Genomic DNA, 26,062 nt, shown 5'->3' on the forward strand with positions numbered 1-26,062 from the left:
ACAGTTGACCCAGGTGACAACCCAAGCCCAGAGTATATAAAAAGAGCCATGGAAACAATAGGGTTAAGTGCTGAACAGCATATTTATTCAATTATACATGGGAAAATGTCAGCTAAAGACACGTGGATAGCCCTGCAGACAGCATATGAGGATGGGAGTTTGATGAGAAGAATTGGTCTGAGGTGTGTATTATATAATACCAAGATGAGTGAATGCACAAGTGTGACTACTTTGACAAAATGAGGTCAATATCCCAGCAGTGAATGTCTGTAGGAGTCCAAGATGATGATGAGGAGTTGCAATGGCGATGCTACAGTACTTAATGCCTCAATTTGATCTTCTAGTACTAGCATTAGAAGCTACAGAAATTATCAGGACAAATCTGATACAGTTCCAAGAATGTGTACCAGTTGAGTTACATGCTGAGAATAGTGCATTGCACACTAAGTATTGCAATTTGCACTCAGACTGAGCGATTGTTTGCCATTGCACATGCATCGCAATGCGCGAAGGCAGCTGGGTGATCCCGCAGCGATCGCCGTGCGAGCCCGCAGACCATGGAGGCCCATTGCAGATTGATTGACAGTAAGTGACCATTTGGGGGTGTCCACGGGGGTTGGTTAAGGAAACGCAGGCGTGCCTGGGCGTTTGAACGCCGTTTCATGGGCATGCATAAATTAGCCACTGCAAGTGCATACGCAGCCCTGTGCGGCAGGTCAGACCTTCCGCTACGATAAAATGTCCGCCGATGTCCTTTGATGTTACCAATATTTATGCGTGCATGCGTTCGCGCATGCAAGTACGAAGGCAGCAGTGGGCGTCTTTATGCTCGGGTGATCTTTGCTAACATTAGCATATTTTCACAGCTGCGTGCTTGGGAATGCGCGGCTGCATACGCATTAGCGTCCACCTCTGAATCAGGCCCTAAAATCGAGAAGCCCGGAAAATTCAAATACAAGTGTTATGTACAGTACTGTGCAAAAGTTTTAGGCAGGTCTGGAAAAAATGCTGCGAAGTAAGAATGCTGTAAAAAATAGAAGTGTTAATAGTTTATTTTTTATCAATGAACAAAATGCAAAGTGAATGAATAGAAGAGAAATCTAAATCAAATCAATATTTGGTGTGACCACCCTTTGCCTTCAAAACAGCATCAATTCTTCTAGGTACACTTGCACTTTTCAAAGAACTCGGCAGGGAGGTTGTTCCAAACATCTTGGAGAACTAACCACAGATCTTCTGTGGATGTAGGCTTGCTCAAATCCTTCTGTCTCTTCATGTAATCGCATACAGACTCGATGACGTTGAGATCAGGGCTCTGTGGGGGCCATATCATCACTTCCAGGACTCCTTGTTCTTCTTTATGCTCTTGATAGTTCTTAATGACATTGGCTGTATGTCATTGTATTGTATGTCATAAAATAGGACACAAAGTGTAGTGGAAAAGATGTCAGCTTTGAGTGTCACAGACAATCACGGAAAGGATTACTGGTATATTGATTTCAGTTGTAATAAAGAGTGGTTCACTACATTGTACATGTGTGATCTTGTAACAAAGGAATTGTAAATGAAGTGCTTAAAGCTACAAAATGGTTTCAGAAACTGCCCACTTGAAAGTAGGGACTAGAACCAAAATCAAAGAGATCCAAGATGTGCTTGTGCTATATGTTCCAGATATGGGGACAAACCTCATAGCCATAAGTATTCTGGAACAAAGAGGCTACAGAGTCCAGTTCACAAAAGGAAAGTGCATTGTATGGAATAAAAGAGGGACTGTGATAGCTACATGTACTGTACCAGCTGCATGTACTGTACATGATCCTGTCAATTATATATCCTTGACACACGACAGAGTTGTGCAATGATAACATCTGACCTACAGTCTATGGAACTCTGGCACAGAAGGTTGGGTCACCTTGGATATGACAGGGTCCAGAAACTCCTGGATGGGATAGGAACAGGAATATCAGTGACCGATACAGGAAAGCCCATACATGAAAGCTGTATTACAGGCAAGCAAGGCCATTGTCCACTTACAAAATCAGCAAGCAGAGCTAAGGCACCCCTGGAACCGGTGCATACGGATATGTGTGGTCCGATGCAGGTCAAGTCAATATGTAAATACAGATACATTCATTGATGATTTCAGAAGAATGACACAAATCTACTTCATCAAAGAAAAGAATGAAGTGATGAACAAGATTGCAGACTAAGAAATTGGTGGAGAAACAAATGGGTCACAAAGTCTTCAGGTCTGATAATGGAGGAGAATATCTCAACAAAGATGTGAAAATCTTCCTGTAAAAGCATCAACTGACCATTGCATACACACCAGAGCAGAATGATGCAAGTGAGCATGCAAATCCTACTGTACTTTAGTGGAGAGAGCCAGATGAATTCTGTAAGATGCCAACCTAAGCAAATGTTTTTGGCCGAAAGCTGTGTCCACAGCAGTCTATCTATCTAAAGAATCCTGCTCCCACAGTTGCCTTCAAGGACAAGACACAATAGAGGCGTTGTTTGGAAGAAAACTAAGTAGCAGACATCTCAAAGTCTTTGGCTGTGCTACCTATGTACACATAACCAAAGACAGAACACGTAAGCTGGATCCAAAATCCATGAAATGTATCGTGCTTGGATATTGCCAAGAAAGTAAAGGTTACAGACTCTGGAATTCAAATACCAAAAAGCTTGTCAAGTCATATTCAAAGAGACAGCACCACTTAGAAAAAAAAGTGGAATTGGATTTGCAGTACAAGTATGTGTTACTGTATATGCCAGCAGCTGGAGACATACCTGAACCAGAGGCTAACAGCGTGTTCAGCCAACTACCAAAAGGAAGCACTGCAGGGTCAAACAGTGGAACACCACTAAAAAAATATTACGAGGAGTTTGCAAATATTATACTCTGTGAGCCTCAAAATACCCGAGAGGAAAAGTCAAGAAATTACTGGTGTGAGCGGAAATCCAAAAATAGCCATGGAAGTTCCTCATCTCAAAGAGACTTTGGATAAAATTTACTAAGCGGTGGTTTGACGGCGGTTTTTATTCTATTCTAAACCCTCAGCGGTTTGGTTTTCTTTTCTATTCTATTCTAAACCCCGGGGGTTTGGTGCCGGTTTTGCAGTGGTTTCTAAATGATAGCCCTGTTCTATTCTATTCTAAATTGTGTTTTGATGGCAGTTTTGCAGCGATTTTGGCCTTAGTAAATCTGCAGAAAGCAAAACCGCTGCCAAACCACAGTCAAAACACATTTTAGAATAGAATAGAACAGGGCTGTCATTTAGAAACCGCTGCAAAACCGCCACCAAACGACCGGGGTTTAAAATAGAATAGAAACTGCAGTGAAACCGCCACTTAGTAAATTTTGCCCTCTGAGTGAACTGTGGGCCTGATTCAGAGCCGGACGCTATTTGCGGCCGCTCGTTCAGAAAAAGGGGCTGGCTATTTAAATTAAGCGCTCGCTCTTTGCGGTCTGTTGACACCTCTATGTCTGAACGAGCGAACGAAACATGCGCTCACTATTTTGGAAAAAATGCCCCCTGGCCGCTCGCATCCTACGTCATCTCCGCTATTTATTTGATTAATTGAGTACATCGAAAGGCGTATGAACTGCTCGCAGTCCTTGTGGTTGGAGTTTCCTACCGCAATCATGCGAGCAGTTCAGGCTAAAAGACAACCAAGTGATGTGGTCAATGACGCTGCTTTGTTAATTATGCACACCCTTAGAAACGCCCGTTTTGACCGTTTGGCACGCCTGCGTTCGGATCTCCACTCCCCGTTTTCAAGCACCTTCTCCTGTTACCACCCACAAACGCCTCATCCTGTCACTCAAATTAGCAGGCATTCGCTATTTTGCGAGCACACGATTTTTGACCGCAGTGACTGGTTCGCGCATGCGTACTAAAACCCATACGTATGCGCAGATGCGGCTCTGAATCAGGCCCTGTGTATCATAAACAAGGAAGGTTCCATCAACACTGAGAGTGACAATAGTCAAGAGCTTATGGAAAAAGGATCTGTTGCTGTGATTCGTATAGTGAGAAGTATCCTGCTGACGTCCTTACCTAGGGGATTATGTCACAGTCATTGGTCATGCCTGACGTGAGTGAGCCATCAGGTCACGTGCAACTCTGCTAGCGCTGGGCGTATTTTTTGCCGAAAATGTGTTTTAGTCGCAATGCAATCGGCCTGGGACTAGGATGCACCAGCAGACTCTGCTGATTCATTTGATATGTGATACTTGTATATTTAGTATACGTTCGGGAAGCCGGCGGACGCAATGTTTATCGCCGGCTTCCCGACTGCTTAATCCCGGCAAGGGATAAATGACAAGTGTGTAAATCTAAACGCCTGTCATTTTACAGATGCTGGGAGACCGGCGCCTGGCATCCCGATCGAAGGGATGCCCGGCACCAAGCGCAGACAGCCACGCGGGGGGGGGAGAGGGTTAGGTTTAGGGCTCCCGGGGGGGGGACTTAGGGTTAGGCACCCCTCGGGAGGTTAGGGTCAGGCTAGGGGAAGAGGGGGTTAGGGTTAGACACCCCCGGGTGGAGGTTAGGAATAGCCACCCCCTGGGGGACTTAGGTTTAGGCGGCGGGGAAGGGGGGGTTAGATTTAGGCACTTAGAGGGGGGACTAGGGTTAGGCACAGGGGGGGGGGTTAGGGTTAGGCACCCTAAAGGAGGGTTAGGGTTAGGGGGTAGAATTAGGTTAGTTTATACTTGCCTTTAGGACGATCGGGATTTCCTCCTCTGTCGGGCTGCCGCTGCCGGGATTTGAACCGTCGGCCATGCCGAATGCGTGTATTTGTGTGTGACTGAGTGTGTATATGAAGCACAACGGAACTTGGTATGGAAAAAAGCAGCTGCTCTTTGTATATAGATTCAGATACTCAGTCTGCCTTGTCACAATGTAACTTTCCCATTCACAAAGATAAACTATATATTTTATGTACATTTATTTCTGTGCACACAATGTGGGAGCATCTACAAGCAATTCACGTTCAACTCAGCATCAGGCCCCCTCCCAGAGGGGGCGGCCTAAATATCAGCGAGTATACATGGAGGTTGTCATCATAACACTATTACATAACAAATCCAAAATATACTCATCTATTTGCCATTAAAATGATTATATCATGAGAAAAGAAACTTAGACTTAAGTACAGTATATATTAGAGATGTATGGGTAAGTTCCCCAGAGAACCAACAACAACCGAATTTAGGGGTTCTGGGTCAAACCGAGTCCGAGTTCGGAATCACTTTGGGATTCCAAGTTGAACCGAGCACCGGTTCGGTCCTGCAGATGAATTCGGATCCAAAACCTGCGCACATCTCTAGTAAATATATAAGTAAATGTCGTAAAAAAAACCCCCAAAAAACGGTCAGGTGTAAGTGTTAGCGTTGCAGTTGAGCATTTCCCATTGTACAACGCTTTGTTTGATCAGTTCACAATGGACTGTTATCATTTTAATTCTGCAAATAATTGATATCAGACAGTTTACAGGTTTCCACTCAGTGGCTGTTACTGATAAAAAGTTATTTATTGGACTGCAGGACAATAACCTCCAGCTAAAGGCTGGGAAGCTGGTGCTTTAACATTATTAGTTGAAGGAGTTCCCATAGTCTCGCTTACCAGCCAGCTGTGTTGGTGACTCGGCTGGAAGACAGAATGCGGAGTTTAGTATGGGGCTATAAATCTGTGGCTGTTAAAGGCTCCTGTAATGGCTTCTCTCATTGCCTGCCCGGGAAATCGGTATAACCCAATCTTGATATAAAATGTTTAAAGGGCAGCACGCAGGGATCATTCCGGCATTGATCTGAGCCTCTCTCCGGAGGATTTGGTCTTAGGCTTCCTGATGTAATTACAGCAGATTTTTATTGCTAGCTCCCTATTGATCCCGCAGAGAGGAGCGGTGCTTTGTGTTATATAAACTGAGCGTTGTCACACTGGGAGAAGAAAAGCAGTATGAGTTATATGGCTGGGACTCTCCATCACACTTCTGCTATAGATATAATGTATACTCAGGAGTATTGTGCTGTATGTGCATTCTGGATACGCGGGAATTAGGAGGTGCAGGACACCTGCCCCGAGAATACATCCTACTGTGAATTTATCTCAGGGTTTTCAAGATTTGGGCTCAGACAGAATCATTTAGGAATCATTTTTACAGCTCAGTCGCAACACCTTATCGTTTTATTATTATTTGTTCACTTTTGCTGTTATGTTTACTTAGCGGTTAATAATTGCATTATTGTATGATGGTTCACTTGAAGAGTATTGGCAGAGCCTATGCTGTTAATAGGTGTCAGTTGTGTGCGATGGAAGAAGATGACCAGGGATTGGTTCATTAACTGGTAGAAAGCAGGTGCAGTGTAACACAGTATGCTGCAGGTACTCTATGCAGTATCTCCAGGTGCAGCTAAGAACATACAGGGTTAATGCAGGTGGGGTATATAATATATCTAGTGGTGGTAACAAAGGATGGTTCCAGAAATATGCAGTCTCCGTGCAGGAGCCGCTCAGGGGCTCGTCCTCCTCCATACTTGCCTACCTCCCGATCCGGCCGAAAATCTGGTGCCACTCCCGGCCACCCGGAAAAGCAGGCAAGCTTCTATTTTTTACTTAATATTTTTTGTTAAAAAGTTTATCTTATTTATTCTGAGACAGTTGTCTGGGCTGGCAACCAGTAAGGCTACTCTTCCCACCAGGGCTGGTTCCAGGGCTAATAGTGCCCTGTGCCGGCCGAGCGGTCTGCGCTCCTAATCCGAAATTAGGGTGTGGCCTAATTACCATAGACCATGCCTCCTTACGTGACGTTATCTGAGGGGCGTGCCCGCATGGCACTCCTCCAAATATCGTCAAGCTGGGGGGAACCTCACTAGCTGGGCTTCCCCCAGCCCTCTCACGGCTGAATGGATGCCATGCCCATGCGCGCAGAATCCATTCAGACTCCGGGGTCCCGGCACCATCGCACAGCTCCCAACCCCCCGATTTGACCACCCGTGGGCCACTTCGGCCCACGGGTGGAACAGTGGGACAGTACTGTCCTGCTGAAATCGGGATGCTGGGGAAGGGTGCGCCCTCTATGGGTGGCACCCCTGTTCGACCGCTCAGGTCCAACATCCCTAGAGCCGGCCCTGCTTACCACTGCCGGCCAGTGTCGCCGGGAAACTGAGCTTTTGCACATTCTCACAATCTCAGCAACTTTCTGTGTTTAATCCGATGGATTTAACATGATTTTTATAATTAATTTAAATATGTGACACTGCATTTCTAGGGGCATAAACGCACAACAGTGGCAAATTATTAATTTAAGAGGCAAAATCAAGCAAACATACAGGACTGATTGATTGAACTCTTATGCACTACTACAGTAGGTTAGGGAGGTTTCTCCAAATAACAGATTAGGCGTGTACCCTAAAGAAAGCTGGGGAGATCCCCTAGATGGATTTGTGGTGCAAGTCACACATGAAATCTTATGTACTGCTAGTGTACATCCAATATGTACTGTTATTTGCATAAATGGGGCCTCATCTCTATGCATCAGAACAAAATAAAGCAAGCTATTGCATATATGGGACTATTATTATTATTATTATTATAGTGCACACATGCTGAGACTGGTATCAGTGGTGATGAATGTCCATTAGAACTTTGGCAGTGATTCCCAAACATCTCCACTAGGGAGCAGTCAGATGAACATAACTACTACTACACAGCATGGAGTTCTATCTATGAGGTCCAGGACTTGTGATGTTGGTAGTAAAATCATACCATAACATCGATATCTGGGAACAGGCCTACTTGAATGATTGTTTGAACCATGGTGGGGGCCATATCAGCCCTTCATTTTCTGCTTCATCTTTCACAATTCCACATTTTTCTTCCATTGACCTGCAATTAACCGTTTCTCAAATGCGAATTACCCACAAATGAGGACGATAAAATAGATGGACCACCAGCCACATCTTCTAATTTGTGGACCGTACAACATGGCTGCTGTTGCTTAGCGTTGCTAGTAATGTAAAGCTTCCATACATGTTCTGAGGTATTCCACACTTCTAATTAAGTACAATTTGACAAAGCCCCACAGTGGGAGCAGCACTTGGCTGACATGCAACTAGACTCAATGAGTTCTGTATGGGGTAATAGGATCTCTTATTTGCCAAGTGATATGTATACCCTCATTTCTGACAGAAGGTTTCATGTTGACTCTAGGATTATCTGGTCACCATCTTTGATAAAGTCATTCGACAACTTGTGGAATTTATGACAGGAATATGGAGGAATTGTTTGTGGATTCCTTTTGTCTCAGGAAAGCAGAGTGTTTATATCACGCTCAGATATAACGTGTCTCTCACACATAACCCTCCCTCTGCATTACACATAACCCTCCCTCTGCATTACACATAACCCTCCCTCTGCATTACACATAACTCTCCCTCTGCATTACACATAGCCCTCTCTCTGCGTTACACATAGCCCTCTCTCTGCGTTACACATAGCCCTCCCTCTGCGTTACACATAGCCCTCCCTCTGCGTTACACGTAACCCTCCCTCTGCATTACACGTAGCCCTCCCTCTGCATTACACATAGCCCTCCCTCTGCGATACACATAGCCCTCCCTCTGCGTTACACATAGCCCTCCCTCTGCGTTACACATAATAACCCTCCCTCTGCGTTACACATAGCCCTCCCTCTGCGTTACACATAACCCTCCCTCTGCGTTGCACATAACCCTTCCTCTGCGTTACACATAACCCTCCCTCTGAGTTACACATAACCCTCCCTCTGAGTTACACATAACCCTTCCTCTGCGTTACACATAACCCTCCCTCTGCGTTACACATAGCCCTCCCTCTGCGTTACACATAGCCCTCCCTCTGCGTTACACATAGCCCCCCTCTGCGTTACACATAGCCCCCCCTCTGCGTTACACATAGCCCCCCCTCTGCGTTACACATAGCCCCCCCTCTGCGTTACACATAGCCCTCCCTCTGCGTTACACATAACCCTCCCTCTGCGTTACACATAACCCTCCCTCTTAGTTACACATAACCCTCCCTCTTAGTTACACATAACCCTCCCTCTGAGTTACACATAACCCTTCCTCTGCGTTACACATAACCCTCCCTCTGCGTTACACATAGCCCTCCCTCTGTGTTACACATAGCCCTCCCTCTGCATTACATATAATCCTCCCTCTGCATTACATATAATCCTCCCTCTGCATTACACATAACCCTCCCTCTGCATTACACATAACCCTCCCTCTGCATTACACATAGCCCTCCCTCTGCATTACACATAGCCCTCCCTCTGCATTACACATAGCCCTCCCTCTGCATTACACATAACCCTCATTCTGCATTACACATAACCCTCCCTCGGCGTTACACATAGCCCTCCCTCTGCGTTACACATAACCCTCCCTCGGCGTTACACGTAACCCTCCCTCGGCGTTACACGTAACCCTCCCTCGGCGTTACACGTAACCCTCCCTCGGCGTTACACGTAACCCTCCCTCTGCTTTACACGTAACCCTCCTTCTGCATTACACGTAACCCTCCTTCTGCATTACACGTAACCCTCCTTCTGCATTACACGTAACCCTCCCTCTGCTTTACACATAACCCTCCCTCTGCATTACACATAACCCTCCTTCTGCATTACACATAGCCCTCCCTCTGCATTACACATAACCCTCCCTCTGCATTACACATAACCCTCCCTCTGCATTACACATAGCCCTCCCTCTGCATTACACATAGCCCTCCCTCTGCATTACACATAACCCTCATTCTGCATTACACATAACCCTCCCTCTGCATTACACATAGCCCTCCCTCTGCATTACACATAACCCTCCCTCTGCATTACACATAACCCTCCCTCTGCATTACACATAGCCCTCCCTCTGCATTACACATAACCCTCCTTCTGCATTACACATAACCCTCCCTCTGCATTACACATAGCCCTCCCTCTGCATTACACATAGCCCTCCCTCTGCATTACACATAACCCTCCCTCTGCATTACACATAACCCTCCCTCGGCGTTACACATAACCCTCCCTCTGCGTTACACATAACCCTCCCTCTGCATTACACATAACCCTCCCTCTGCGTTACACATAACCCTCCCTCTGCGTTACACATAACCCTCCCTCTGCGTTACACATAACCCTCCCTCTGCATTACACATAATCCTCCCTCTGCATTACACATAGCCCTCCCTCTGCATTACACATAACCCTCCCTCTGCATTACACATAACCCTCCCTCTGCATTACACATAACCTCCCTCCCTCTGCATTACACATAACCCTCCCTCTGCATTACACATAGCCCTCCCTCTGCATTACACATAGCCCTCCCTCTGCATTACACATAACCCTCCCTCTGCATTACACATAACCCTCCCTCTGCATTACACATAACCCTCCCTCCCTCTGCATTACACATAACCCTCCCTCCCTCTGCATTACACATAACTCTCCCTCTGCATTACACATAACCCTCCCTCTGCATTACACTTAACCCTCCCTCTGCATTACACATAGGCCTCCCTCTGCGTTACACATAGCCCTCCCTCTGCAGAGTGATCCACTTTCTATACTCTGAGGCTGATGGAAAACCTCAGCAGAATTATTTTGCACGAGAAAGAAACAAACATTTGTGCAGTGTCCTTGTGTGATTATTAATATAGCACGTACCATGACGCTTGTAATAACAATCCTGCAATGCAACACTAACTATAGAATGCAAACCAAACAAGTAATATAGTAAAGAGGAAATTACTCTCTCTCTCTCTCTCTCTATGGGCATGATTCAGAGCTGAACGCTCTGACCAGAGCGCTTGCTCTGAATCAGTGCCCTCCTACCTGAAAATGGAGCGGCCTCCTGGCCGCTCGCATAGCTGTGGGTGACCACCCACAGCATATGCGAGCGGCCAAAAAGATGGTCGCGATGGTCTTTGACCATTGCAACCATCGGGCTTGCGACGAGACCCTGCGGTAGGGTCTCGCTGCCGTAAGCCCAGCAGTGATTTTGGCTCTATCAGAGCCAAAATCACTCCCACTGACATCAGGCCGGCTTCAGACGGTAGGCGTTCCCATGGGAACGCCTCGGTCTGGCAGCCATGCCCCCGGCACGCCCACCAAAGGGGGCGTGCTGTCAATCCACATCGACAGCATGCCCCCTTTGGTGCGAGACCCAGAGCTCCCTCCGTCGTGCGCATGAGAAGTGGGGCAACATCGACCCGCTTGCGAGCGTCCTTTGCACGCGAGCGGGTCTGAATGACCCCCTATGTATATATATATATATATAGTTCTGCATTACATACAATGGCCCGATTGAGAGCTATTCCGATGTTTACGTCCAGCAATTATCTTAAAATCGCACATGCGTGTGAGTAGCACTGCGCATGTGAAATGGGCCATTACCTTAGTTGCTTGCAGTGTGATTGAAAGGAAACATTTGGGGGAGTGGCGGCAAGACACACAGGTGTGTCAAGGGGCGTGTTTCACCCTGCAACTGCGATCCCGCACGTAAGGAATATGGCTCCGGCATCTCAATTTCGACGGCCATTCTGTGCAACCATAGACTCACTCAGGACAGCAAAAATCAAATGATCTGTGACCGATGCTGCAACATTTTGCGCAGATGCTTGGATTTGCAACGCCGCAGGTCGGCGTCTCAATACATCTCCTGGTGGCTGCAACATTTGCATATATTCGCATAGCTGCGCGTGGTGGCAATAGTGTACTGCTGTAAGTCAGGCTCAATATCCGCTCGCTATAGAAATTGTATGTTCAGATTGATGACAGTATGTATGACCGCCGGTCAGCATGTTAAAATCCCGACGCCGCTAGACCAGCAGCAATGAGGATCCCGACAGGGGATTTAGGTAAGTAAAACTAACCCTGTCCCCCTCCTAACCCTAACTCTCCCTTACGGGTGCCTAACCCTAACCTCCCCCCATAGTGCCTAACCCTAACCCAGGCGTCGGGCTCCCGGCGTATTGATAATGATAGGCATCAGGATTTCGACGCCTATCATTAGACCCCTGACGGGATTAGACAGTTGGGGAGCCGGCGGTCGGCATTTCGATTGTCGGCTTCCTGACTGCATCCCCTTTGTCCATTAGACAAAGCAATAGAGGAGAACAGATCAGCCATATACAGTCAGGTACATAAATATTGCGACATTGACAGAATTTTCATATTTTGGCCTCTATTCACCACCACAATGGCTTTGAAATGAAACAAACAAGATGTGCTTTAACTGTAGACTTTCAGATTTAATTTGAGGGTAATTACATCCAAATCAGGTGAACGGTGTTGGAATTACAATGGTTTCTATATGTGCCTCCCACTTTTTAAGGGGCCAAAAGTAATGGGACAAACTGAACAATCCTAAATCTAACTTTCACTTTTTAATACTTTGTTGCAAATCCTTTGCAGGCAATTACAGCCTGAAGTCTGGAATGCATAGATATCACCAGACGCTGGGTTTCATCCCTGGTGATGCTCTGCCAGGCCTCTACTGCAAATGTCTTCAGTTCCTGCTTGTTCTTGGGGCATTTTTCCTTCAGTTTTGTCTTCATCAAGTGAAATGCATGCTCAATCGGATTCAGGTCAGGGGATTGACTTGGCCATTACATAACATTCCACTTTTTAGCCTTAAAAAAACTCTTTGGTTGCTTTTGCAGTATGCTTCGGGCCATTATCCATCTGCACTGTGAAGCGCCGTCCAATGAGTTCTGAAGCATCTGACTGAATATGAGCATATAATATTGCCCGAAACACTTCAGAATTCATTCTGCTGCTTTTGTCATCAGTCACATCATCAATAAATACAAGGGAACCAGTTCCATTGGCAGCCATACATGCCCACGCCATGACACTACCACCACCATGTTTCACTGATGAGGTGGTATGTTTTGGATCATGAGCAGTTCTTTTCCTTCTCCATACTCTTCTCTTCCCATCACTCTGGTACAAGTTCATCTTTGTCTCATCTGTCCATAGGATGTTGTTCCAGAACTGTAGTGGCTTTTTTAGATGTTGTTTGGCAAACTCTAATCTGGTCTTCCTGTTTTTGTGGCTCACCAATGGTTACATCTTGTGTTGAACCCTCTATATTCACTCTTGTGAAGTCTTCTCTTGATTGTTGGAGAGTGTTCTTGATTTGGCCAACTGTTGTGAAGGGGTTTTTCTTCACCAGGGAAATAATTCTTCTGTCATCTACCACAGTTGTTTTCCGTGGTCTTCCGGGTCTTTTGGTGTTGCTGAGCTCTCCGATGCGTTCTTTCTTTTAAGAATGTTCCAAACAGTTGATATGGCCACACCTAATGTTTTTGCTATCTCTCTGATGGGTTTGTTTTGATTTTTCAGCCTAATGATGGCTTGCTTCACTGATAGTGACAGCTCTTTGGATCTCATATTGAGAGTCGACAGCAACTGATTCCAAATGCAAATGTCACACCTAAAATCAACTCCAGACCTCTTACCTGCTTAATTGATAATGAAATAACGAGGGAATAGCCCACACCTGTCCATGAAATAGCTTTTGAGTTGATAGTCCCATTACTTTTGGCCCCTTAAAAAGTGGGAGGCACATATAACTAACCGTTGTAATTCCTACACCGTTCAATTACCCTCAAATGAAATCTGAAAGTCTGCAGTTAAAGCACATCTTGTTTGTTTCATTTCAAAGCCATTGTGGTGGTGAATAGAGGCCAAAATATGAAAATTCTGTCAATGTCCCAATATTTATGCACCTGACTGTATGTCCAAGCAGCCACAAGTTTACACCTAGGCATTGGTGCTTTCAATAACAGTTTGACTCAGAAGAGATTGACAACTCATTTCTCAGCAAGTAAGAATAAAGTCATTAAATGCAAAAATATGTGCATAAAAATGAGGGACCACATGAGCCATCTTTGTGCAATGGGCAGTGGCCTTATTGGTCCATTCCCCATCGTATTGGTAGCCCGGATGGGCATAGTTGTGATACTAACATTACACGAGCCACCTCTGGCACTTGCACTGGTTTAGTTTATTGGCTAGAGTGTGTATGTTCCCCTTACAAAGAAAGTAAGCGCACTGGCTAACCCATGTCCAGGACAGGCCATTCATGACACGTCATGTGTATGATTGCTGTTCTTATAAACATAAAAAGACTCTATAAAGCTGTATTCTAGTTTTAAGCACTAAATAGGTTGGTCCAACTGTGCTAGTAAGCAGAACTTTGAGGGGGTGCATTTACTCTTGTTGTCATTAACTGGGTACAGTCAAATATATGCACTTCACATACAATAGAATCGTTTGCATAAAATAAAAATTCTGCGCTTCTTCCATTTTTCTGTACATGGTATAAATGCCTCCCACAGTGCATACAAATAACTATATTCATAAGTATGCACATACCTTGTACACACATTACATGTACAATGCATGCATTAAAGCATACAGATAATACATTCTCACCTGCAACAAAATAAGACACAATGCTCACTGTAAAATAGCAAACTAAATGTAGGCTCCGCTGTACCACCTACTTGTCACAAAGGGTACTGCAAGGTCTGTCTGTTATATCTGTTGGAGGACAGCACTGTGCACTCTCCTCAAAGCCACTGGGACCCCGTCACAACGCAGCCACTGAACCGGCCAACTGAGATGTACTACGATTTCTCAGTGCGTCTTCCATCTTCGTCCTCCAGTGTGAAAGACGCCTCCCTGTGTGTCTCTCCTGTGCAGAAAGGGTGAGTAACACCAGAGACCCTGCAAGTGACCCTGTGGTTACACTAAAAATCAGGAGTCTCCCGCAGGTTCCAGGAGAGTAGTCAAGAATGCATAGCATGCCTGCTGCATTTCCCTGAGTTATTCTGCAACCCACAAATCAACCAATCCCTGGTTAGGTTATTCATCATATGGACTGACCTCCACCAAACACGGCTGCCACCTATAGGTTCTGCCAATACTTTACACCTGCCGGAGTATTAACCCTGAACTTTAGGGTCTACAGATGTGTCCTCATATACTAATGCTGCAGTCGTGCCAAATAGCCCTTCTCGGTCACGTGCGCTGAGTGTCTTTTTCAGGTACTTTTCGCTCAAATTAGCATCATACTGTAATTGCAATGTGACCGAAACGAGAATGCACTGATAAATTTAATATAAGGCCCTTGTACATCTGTGTGCGACTAAGGGCCGTATTCAATTACAGGCGAAAAGTCAGAATACGCGGAAAAGTATTGCGGATGGCGTAATTTCGTCAGACGGAAAGTTTCCGCCGTATTCAATTCCAAAGACTTTTCGCGTACACGAAAAGTCAATGCAATGTAATTGGCGGTTCTGGGGTGCTAACTTTGGGAAACCCCCTTGCACCCTTGGGACAGTCCCCCAAAGATAAACTGTCTCAACATATAAAAAAATAGACTTTAGAACACCCCAAAAAAGTACTTTCATTTTGGGGGCGAAAAACTGCAAAGTTGGGGGACAAACTTAAAAACTAGAGAAATAGACTTCTGTGGGGTCCCCAAGTATGGGGCAGGTGTTTTTATGATTGCAGTTAAGACGCTAATTGGAACCAATTGTCTCAACTTAAGTACCCCAAATACCTTCATTAGGGCTAATCGGGGGCATTTATAGTGATCCCCAATGTTAGTGCATCTTTTGGGGGGTGGCAGGCTGAGTTTCCCATCTTTGACAGGACTTTTCGCCTGTTTCGGTTTCGCCGGGTGCCGTTTTCGCGTCCTTTCTAATTGAATACGACGAATAGCGGGAGCGCACCCGATACTTTTTCACATGCAAAACACGCAATGTAGGCGAAAAGTCCAGCATGCGAAAAAGTATTGTGGGTGCGAAACTAGTTGAATACGGCCCTAAGTCTGAATCTGTATACAAATTCACTTTATCTGCGACTTTGTACATATTTAAAAGTAATTCATGTGCCTGCAGTACAAATAAGATGCAAATTTAAAGAAAAAGTCGCTACGGTGCACCATTTGGCGCGGTTCACTCTCGCTGCATAGCATATTGAGGCTGGATGTATAAGGACACATATGTATCCCAATCGGGATGGTCGGGCAGTGCACTGCGCGTGCGCGAGCCCCGGAGCGAGTGAGAACTTCACTTGCTCGGGGCTCGCAGGAAAACGGTGCGGCTGCCGATGTTGATCGACAGCTCGCCCCGTTTTGTAGGTGGGTCGGGGAGGTGGCTGCACAAACAGAGGCGTTCCCGAAGGAACGACTGCCGTTTGTGGGTGGCCCTACTGATATCACTCTCTATTAGAGCAGGAAGTTCACTGGGGCTTGCGGTGGACGAGACCCTACCACAAGGGTCTCGTCGCAAGCCCGATGGTCGCGATAATCGCGACCATCGCCAGGCCGCCCGCACAAGCTGTGGGTGGTCACCCACAGCAATTCGAGCGGCCTGGAGGTGGATTTTTTCTTTTAAAAATCTGCCCTGATTCAGAGCGAGCGCTCGCAAATAGCTATTCTCTCAGGTGTTCTAGCTGCTGTGTGTAAAGAAAACGGGAATCAAATAGAAGACACGGGGGTATATATCCATCATTGTAGACTAATGTGGTCTTAACAAATATATCTCTTCGATGTTCTAAAATGAACTTGCAGGGACAGAGGTTGCAAGAGCCGCGAGAACAGATATAAAGTAGCAAGGCAAACACCATCACGCTGTGCCTGATTCAGCTTTGGGAATAGATAGATCAAGTAACTGTGCACCTGGACAAACCATGCTACAATGCAATTACATACATTGTTTTGGGATGTAGTTAGGATACCAGCCGAAATCCTGACGCCTATCATTAGCCCCACTAGTAAATCCCGAAACCCGGGCTTACCGAACGAAGGTAAGCCGGGTGTCTTAGCGTGTAGCTAGGGGGAGGCTTAACATTACGGACTCCTGGGGGGACTTAGGGTTAGGCACCCCCCTGGGAGGGTTAGGGCTAAGGTAGGGAAAGGGGGGGTTAGGGCTAGTTACCACTAGGTTGATTAGGGATAGGCACCCCCTCAGGAGGGATTTAGGTGCGGGGAGGGGGGGTTAGGTTTAGGCATTAACGGGGGGGAGGTTAGGGTTAGGTACTAAGGGGGGAGGTTAGGCGCCCCTAAGGGAGGGTTAGGGGGAGGAGTGGGTAGGGTTAGGGTACTTACCTGATGCTGTCGGGATTCCGACCCGTCTGGCTGCCGCTGTCGGTATTTGATCCGGGGGACTAAACAGCCGCCTGCATTACATACCCATTCCATTGTTTTTGCATGCAGGGTAAATACTGGCTGCTTTTGCATGTAGCCCACAAATGCTGGTTAACTTTATTTTTAAACTGCAAAATATAGATGTCAGTTTGGACACCCCCCTCCCAAATCTAAATCTCTCTGCACATTTTACACGTACTTGCCTACTTTTGAAAAAGCTTTTCAGGGAGATTGCGAATCAACATCTATGTCAGGGAGATTGCTACTAATTCAGGGAGTCTCCGTGACAATCAGGGAGGGTTGGCAAGTATGATTATCCATCTCCCCGACCTGTAGTGCAGCGTGGTTGCACAGTTACTTGCTCTTTCTTACTCTATTCCCCATTCTGAATAAGGCCCAATTCAGTTCCCAGTGCCGGGCAGAGGCTGAGGGAGAGGGATTGTAAGATCCCTCTCCTGCCAGAAAATGCCTCAAAAGGCATAAAGCAGTTTACTCCATCTGAGGATTTGGGATGCTAGTACATAGGGGTCATTGATAATAATGGGGACTGCGGTCTGCAAGTGCTAAATAGCCTATTGCAGGAGATTTATAAGTACATAGCAATAATACATACATGTATGCTGTTTCTACATAATTTTATGGAAAAAAAAGCTTGATAAATAGGCCACATAGGGGCCTGTTCATCATCGGAGGCTGTATGGCCTCCGATGATGAAGGATTGATCTCACTGCAAGTATCCAACTCGCAGCGGGGGAAATGTTACACCGAAGCAATTCATCATTGCTCCAGTGAGGGGACAACAGCTCCGAAAAGCAGCTGTCCCCTCAGTTAGTATCACAGCTACAGATGTAGCTGCGTTACTTACCTGCTCCCAGTCATCCCGGCTACGCATGTGTGACTCCGTGTCACGCATACACACAGCCGCCGGGGAGGTAGCGAGGAGTCGGCAGAGGGATCCGCTTGGATCTCTCTTCGCATCCCCAGAACTGAATCCCATAGGAAGAAGCATGGATCCGAGAACAATTGCCGTCTGAAGATGGCGTTTGTTCTCGGCAGCAAACTCCGAAAACGTTCAGTTTTTGGAGTTTGCTGAATACCAAGGGGGTCCTATCGGACCACTGATGATGAATGGCCCGGTAAGTTAAATATGCGTTTCAACATGGTTACCGGGTCATTTATCGTTTGATGAATAGGCCCCTTAATCTGTATTTAACAATAGCGTTAGAATGCCTTTTTATTCCAATAATATTAGTGTGTGTCTTCTTGATCTCTCAATTCACAATACCAGGAGCCATCAAAGTGATTTATACTGGTCCTTGCACACAGGCCATACAGATTTGCTTCTTCGACGATCTGATTAGGTCACATTTTAGCTGCTCCTTCATTAATCTCTGTTCCCAGCTTTAAGGTCTTCCTTTTCTGTAAGATGTGAAAAAAAAATGCTGCGAGTCAATTAGAAAATCATGCAATTATAGGAAAAGTAACCCTTAAAGAGTCTATTAAGTGAGACTTAAATTGCTGCAAAGCAATGTGATATCTGCATGAATACTAAATGGGCTCATTTATGGCCTAGACCTATTATCAGAGTCTAAATTAATTTATAACGGTGCCACGCGTTCCCAAGCGCAGGATCCCGCAGATGAGACCCAGGGGGTGGGGATAACACAAGCACATTACTAACATCGGACGTTTTATGCTGTCAAACTGTAGAAGGCATAGGCAGAATCCAGAATGTATAGCTATTAACGCTTTCACTCCCTTGTTCCAGATATAGAGTAGCAAGGCAGACACCACAGGTTATATTTACTAAAGTGCCGGGTTTTAGAAGTGGAGATGTTGCCCATAGAAACCAATCAGATTCTAGCTATTATCTTCTAGACGTTCTTCTAGGAATGTTAAGTAGAATCTGATTGGTTGCTATGGGCAACTCCTCCACTTCTAAAAAACCCGCACATAAGTAAATATACCCCTATAAATGAGCATGTCTAACATTAGCAGCTTATAATGGTATGTTTTATACATTGTATTAGTATAGATTGCCATATGTTTGGCTGATTCAATTCAGCAAGAGGATTTGTCAGAACCTCACGCAATCTGCAGCTGCGCAGATTTCCGGCCATTATGGTACAGAATTCTCGCTAGTTCTTTGCTTGCACTAATATGGGGTGTGAGCTCAAACAAACAGGTATGTAAGCTGCCGCCGGCTTATAAACGCAATTGCAGTAGGCTGATCTCTGTATCCAGCCCCTAATGGTGTGTACACACTGGGCGATAAAGTAGACGACTGAACGATAACGATATCGTTATCGTTCAGTCGTCCACTTTATCATCCATTTTTAACCCCAAAAAGATGAACGATGACGATGACGCGCGTTCCCGCGGGTCGTTCGCCATCATCGTTCATCGGGCTGACATGCAGGCCAACCTGACGATCTCGTCAGGTTGCTGCATGTCAGGGAATGGGGGAGAGAGCCCGGCGCTGAACGATATCGTTAATGATATCGTTCAGCGGCTGTGCTCAATGTCATGAACGACATTGAGCACAGCCTGCCGGGGACACACTACACGATATCGCTCAGGGAGCATATCGTGTAGTGTGTACCCACCAATAGACTGCGAGCAGAAATTGTCCTATGAAACATAGAAGCCGTTTCCGAGGCACATGCGAGTAATTAATTTGGCGCTAAGGTGCACCTGCTTGGATAGCCTGCAATGTATTAGCCAATTGAATCGTCCCCTAAGTGTTAAATCCCATGCTAGCTATAGAATGTGGGATGTATCATTGGTCCTGCAGCCAACACCTGCTATACACAACTTGTAACATTCAAAGAATCTCATCTCAGGACTGTTTGCACTTCAGTGACCAGAGACATTTTTCATTATTCATGATATACTGCAAGTTCCTATCTTCAGAACCTTAACAATAATACCGTTTTTATTTATTTATTAGGTTATTGTTATAGTAAACACATATTCTGCAGCATTTTATAGATATTGAGTACTATGGAAATGTGTTACTTGTTTATTTTAAAATACTGGAGTGGTAAAATTTTACATTTAATTGACAATTCAATATTTGGTTGGTTAATGGGGATGCAGTCAGGACCTTGCCGGGCGCTATCCCGCCCGCCGATATCCCGACACTGACAGCTGGACTGAGGACTAAAGATAGGCTTCGAAATCCCGATGCCTATCATTAGCCCCACTACAAAATACCTACACCCAGCATACCGAATGAAGGTACGCCGGGTGTCTTAGCGTCTAGCCTCACGCGGGGGGTTAGGTTTAGGGACCCCTGGGGGGGACTTAGGGTCGCGCACCCCCCGGGAGGTTTAGGGTAGGGAAAGGGGGGGTTATGGTTAGGCACCACTGGGGGGGGGGTTAGGGTTAGACACCCCCCCGGGAGGGTTAGGTTTAGGGTGCGGGGAGAGGGCGTTAGGTTTAGGCATTAATGGGGGGGAGGTTAGGGTTAGGCACTAGGGGGGCAGGTTAGAGTTAGGGACCACTAAGGGAGGGTTAGGGGGAAGAGGGGAGGGTTACTTACCAGCCCCAGTCGGGAATTAAGGCCCTGATTCAGAGCCGGACGCTCTGACCAGAGCGCTCGCTCTGAATCAGGGCCCTCCTCCATTAATATGGAGCGTCCTCCTGGACGCTCGTATAGCTGTGGGTCACCACCCACAGCATATACGAGCGTGTATCAAGATGGTCGCGATGGTCTTGACCATCGCGACCATCGGACTTGCGAGTGAAACCCCGTGGTCGGGTTTCTCAACCACAAGCCCTGGAGTGATTTTGGCTCTATCAGAGCCAAAATCACTCCCACTGACATCACTAGTGATGTCAGTGGGGCCGGCTTCAGACGGTAGGCGTTCCCATGGGAACGCCTCCGTCTGGCAGGCACGCCCCCGGCACGCCCACCAAAGGGGGCGTGCTGTCAATCAACATCGACAGCACGCCCCCTTTGGTGCGAGACCCGGAGCGATGGAAAGTCCTTCGCTCGCCGGGTCTCGCGCATGCGCACGACGGAGCTCTCTCCGTCGTGCGCATGCACAGTGGGGACCATCGACCCACTTGCGAGCGTACTGCCGCTCGCGAGTGGGTCTGAATGACCCCCTAAGTTTGTTGGGGTTCCGCTGTCGATATTTGATCCGGCAGCTATTCAGCCACCGGCATTAAATACCTATTCCTGTTAATGACAATAAAGTGTACTGTATTATAATTGTGGAAGGTGACCACTTTGTTCAGGTGGAAAGTGACCGAATTATATGGTTCTGAGCTCTCCCATTGGACACTCACGCTGACGGCAACTGAGGCTTTTAGAAAGGTTACATTTTTGTGTGGCAAAGAGAAAAAACCGTTGTGTTTACAAGGGGTCATTATCACTATAACACTCTCATCGTACTGAGCGACACAACTCATTTTACAGTACACACAGAACCATATTTTCTTATCAACAACAAAATTAACATTTGCCATCTCGCCTCTTGGTTTAAGGTAAAATAACATGTTATAAGTCATAGATGACAATGGAACAATGATCTCAGTGGAATGACTGTAATGTAAAATATAATAGAAAATGTACCTTGCACTTGTCAGGCATGGGAAAGTTTCACAGAATGTCTATAGAACTAAAGCATCGCCCATGTTTGCAGTCTTAATTTAATTTCAGTAATATTGTTACCACTGTGGTTGCCGTCCTTTTAAAAATGTATGGGTTTATTAATGTGGGGTTCCATTGCTCATTTTGGCACAATTGGAACGATGACACTTTTTATAAATACTGCCCATAGTTGTGTCATATTTCACTGATATTTAATTATTAGTTTCCCGGTGTATTTGACAGGTCTACGGCACATGTAGCCCCAGACACCGTTCTACCAACAATCAATAATATATTCACATATCCACCCAGCCCAGGTCCGCACAAACCACTTTTGTATTGGGCAATTCTACAGCCCTTTCCCGACAGGCAATGCCTTTTTTTTTGAACACCTAAAATCAGCTGCAGAAAAATCAGGACAATTGGCTGGTATGAATTGTGCCTGCAACAGGGGATGCGGTTAATATCCCGACGATCGGGATGCCGATTGCTGAAATCCTTCTCACCGAGAGAACACCGGCCCCAGAATCCCGACATGACTTGGGATGGCGACGTCTGAATCCCGGCATCCCGATTGTAAGGTGACCGGGGCAAGGTAAGTATGAGCCCAGGGGGGGGGGTTAGGTTTAGGTGCCCTGGGGGGCCTTAGGGTTAGGCTGCGGCAGAGGGGGGAGGTTAGGGTTAGGCTTCAGACAGAGGGGGTTAGGTTCAGACACCCCTGGGGGGAAGTTAGGGTTAGGCACTAAGATTGGAGAGTTAGGGTTAGGCACCAAGGGGGGAGGGTTAGGTTTAGGCACTAAGGGGGGAGGGTTAGGGTGCAGGGTAGGGGGGGGTTAGTATGAGGGTACAAAAAAGGAGAGTTAGGGGGTAAATAGGACTGGGGAACAGTACTCAAAGCCTGAACTAGTAAAAGGCTGATATCTGTACATTCCTGAGTTACACACTTCTGCAGATCAGTTCACTTTATTGGTCTTGATTCAGAAGTGGATGGATTTAGAACATCGGGCGCAAGAGCCTGAAGTGATGGTTTCCGCCCCTGGATGTTTTTCAATGCACCATAGCGGATTAGAGCCGAAGCTGGCGTGCATCACAGTAGGAAGCCCGTTGCGGCATTAGCATAAATTCGCAGTGGCCGCTACTACACCACATCCTCTGAAAAAGGCCCAATAGATTAACCCTAGCAGGTATTTTTCAACCAAAGTCTTTGTCGTCTTCCCATTCCGAGTTCATAGGGCATGATTCAGCAGCGCGTGGGCAGTACGAGTCCTGTGTGATCGCGCACAGTCCGGAAGCAGACTGTCAGTGGTTGACAAGTCTGCCGCCGTTTCTGGACGGGGAAGGGGGCGGCGACGGCCTCCGTTTCCTAAAACGGAGGCGTATCGTTAATGGGGAGGGAAGAGAACAGGATCTTCGATGGCTGACAGAGATTGCCTGGCCTCTTTTCCTCATCTGCGACGGCCGGCTTGCCATCACTCAGTCGGCCGATGGGATCGCAGATGATCTGATGCTGCATCCAAGGCTGCAGCTTGGATCATTGATGTCTGAGGGAGGCGTGATGCCTTCTGCTGCATTAACATAAGAGCAAGGATGGAATTCCAAAGCTGCTTGTGTGCGACTTTGCTATTCCGTCCTGTGCTGAATCACCCTCATAGTGCGATAGGCACAGCAGCCCATTTTGGGCTTCGTAGGACCAAACATAGCTAAAGGTCGCAAGTTTGCACTTGGACAAATGTTGTGATACAGTGTGTGAAAACTGAATTATTTCTGTTGCTGCATGTAGTACACTGGACAGCTCTATTCTTATATTGGCTATACACCAGACCAACTTTTCTCCAACCAACCAACTTCCCCCAACCAACCAACCAACCAACCAACCAACCAAAATCCGGAAATGCATGGGAGCAAATAACAATCAGCCATTTGCTCCCAAACACCGGAAAACGGATGGTTTAGGGTGCGGGGAGGGGGTGGTTAGGTTTAGAGTGCGGGAAGGGGGTGGTTAGGTTCAGGCACCGGGGAGGTAGGGTTAGGGGTAGGGTTAGGATACCTATTGACAGGTGTTGGTATCCTAACCCTGTTGGTATGCCGGCGTCGAGAGTTTGACCACCGGCATCCCGTACCCATCCCAGACTAGGGTATCATTGTATTGCAAAGTGCCCATTCAGTTGTGTTTATGAAAAGAAATTTTAAGCAACTTGCCTGAACAACCTTTTTTGTGTTTCTGGTGTTTGGAGCAAATTGCCGATTGTCATTTGCTCCCATACATCACCAGATTTTCATTCCAAACAACCAACTAGTTGAATGGTTGGAGGAAAGTTGGTCTGGTGTATGGTCAGCTTCACTGTGTGACGTAGAAGGACACCCCCTTCCCAACTTTATATCTGTGAGCACATTATAAATCCGCTCTCTTGCAGTGCAACAAGGTTATGACTGCTAGGTAAATAAGCCCCTTTATGTGCGTCCTATTCATTATGAGAGAGAGTTTTAAAGAAACAGAAAAGGGGAAGGCACGGACAGTTCCATTGAATGTCCTATGACGTCCTCCCTTTTAGTAATGCTGAGATCATGCCAGCTACGGTGGAACCGTGGGGTGGCCGTGTACAGGAGTGACAGCATATACTATAAACAGAGACTGAGCATAGAAATCTGAGACTCAATCCTGAAACTCCTCAAAGAAAAAAAAATAAATTTCAATCAGTCAGGGGAGGGGGATACGTTCAGTGTACCGGCACAGGGGATTCTGGTGCCGGATTCCCGACACCTGGCGGAATCCCGGCACCGGCATCCTAAAGGTAAGTAGTGGGGTTAGGGGGATGGTTAGGTACTAGAGGGAGAGTTAGGGTTAGGCACTAGGGGGGGAGGGTTAGGTTTAGAGCAGGGAGAGGGGGGGGAGGGTTAGGATACCTATTGACAGGTGTCGGTAACCTAACCCTGTTGGTATGCGGGCTATGAGATTTTGACCGCCGGGATCCCGAGCGCAGGCATCTCCTACCCATCCTAGACTAGGGCATGGTTGTATTGCAAAGTGTCCATTCAGTTGTTATGAAAATAAAATGAGTTATAATCAAATTGATGTGACCTGGACTGGTTGCTCCATCCCTCCTCTCACACCTCTTTCGTTTTTCAGGTCCCAACTGCTTTGCGGGCACTACCATCATCCCAGCAGGGATCGAAGTCAAAGTGGACGACTGTAACATTTGCCACTGCCACAACGGAGACTGGTGGAAACCGGCACAATGTTCAAAGAGAGAGTGCCACGGGAAGCAAGCGCTATAGACGGGCAATGCCTAAACCGGACGGGGGCAAGACTGGCTCTACATTCAAACCAGGGGACTAAATATAAGCCCATATATCAGAAAAGACAACCAAACCTGGGACACCAGCGATTAAAAAGGAACAATATACATTCCTTATGTACAAGTGTTGCATTGTGCTGCTATTGCTGGACGGGGCTGGGTTATGAACTCAGCCAGGAACTTCACCGACCAAGTTCTGCCTCACGTAATGTCTTACTCTGGGGATGGCTTCAGTTTTCTGACAAGAGTTAACCAAACAGAACGCTGAGACTTTCTCGTGTGACACTGTGAGGAAGCAACGGTTCCATCTCATCAATTCCCAACCAGTTCACCTGACAATCTGCCTCCCCCCCCCCCTTCCCCGGTCTCCTGTTATCTTCTGCTATGTTTTGATATCCTTGAATTAATTGTGTGATCTAATGGAATTCACAGAACTAGATTACTTTGCATACGTACAATTTCAGCTCTTTGACGGATGTCCAGATAAAAGGCCAAACTGCAGAGGGAAATAAATATATTTATTTAGTTTATAAAAGAAAATACGATAAATTAAATACTGTAATGCAGAAAGCGTGCAGTAATATCAACCAATATGCATTCACTCTAGATATACGTTTTCCATAGACTGAAGGGAGAGGAGCTCTATATATATATATATATATATATATATATATATATATATATATATATATATATATATTTTTTTTTGCTTTGTTAAAGAACATTTTATCATAGATGATATGTAAGGTTGTGTTGGGCAAGCCTATCTCGCCCATCTGCCAGCTGTTGCACTTCGGTGCAGAGGGAAAGTCGATATATAAGAGACTTTGCATGGGCTATGCACACTGTCTATCGGCAAAAGTGTCCACGCCCATGTGAAATAACCCTAAAAATACACTATCATACTATTAGAGCAAAAAAGGCTCTTGAATAATAACACCTTAAACT

At 46.3% G+C, this 26,062-nt stretch overlaps 1 protein-coding gene across 1 annotated transcript in view; it reads left to right on the forward strand.

The window, feature by feature from the left end:
• Positions 1–25,749, forward strand: part of VWC2L (von Willebrand factor C domain containing 2 like) — a 177,188-nt gene extending 151,439 nt beyond the window's left edge. The window contains exon 4 of the mRNA XM_088449898.1: positions 24,946–25,749. Within this exon, the coding sequence (XP_088306024.1) occupies positions 24,946–25,094 (149 nt within the window). The 3' untranslated portion in view covers positions 25,095–25,749. The remainder of the gene's footprint in view (positions 1–24,945) is intronic.
• The last annotated feature ends 313 nt before the right edge of the window (positions 25,750–26,062 follow it).

Source organism: Taudactylus pleione, unplaced genomic scaffold (assembly GCF_031769625.1).
Source record: "Taudactylus pleione unplaced genomic scaffold, aTauple2 ptg000500l, whole genome shotgun sequence".
NCBI classification, from domain to species: Eukaryota; Metazoa; Chordata; class Amphibia; order Anura; family Myobatrachidae; genus Taudactylus; species Taudactylus pleione.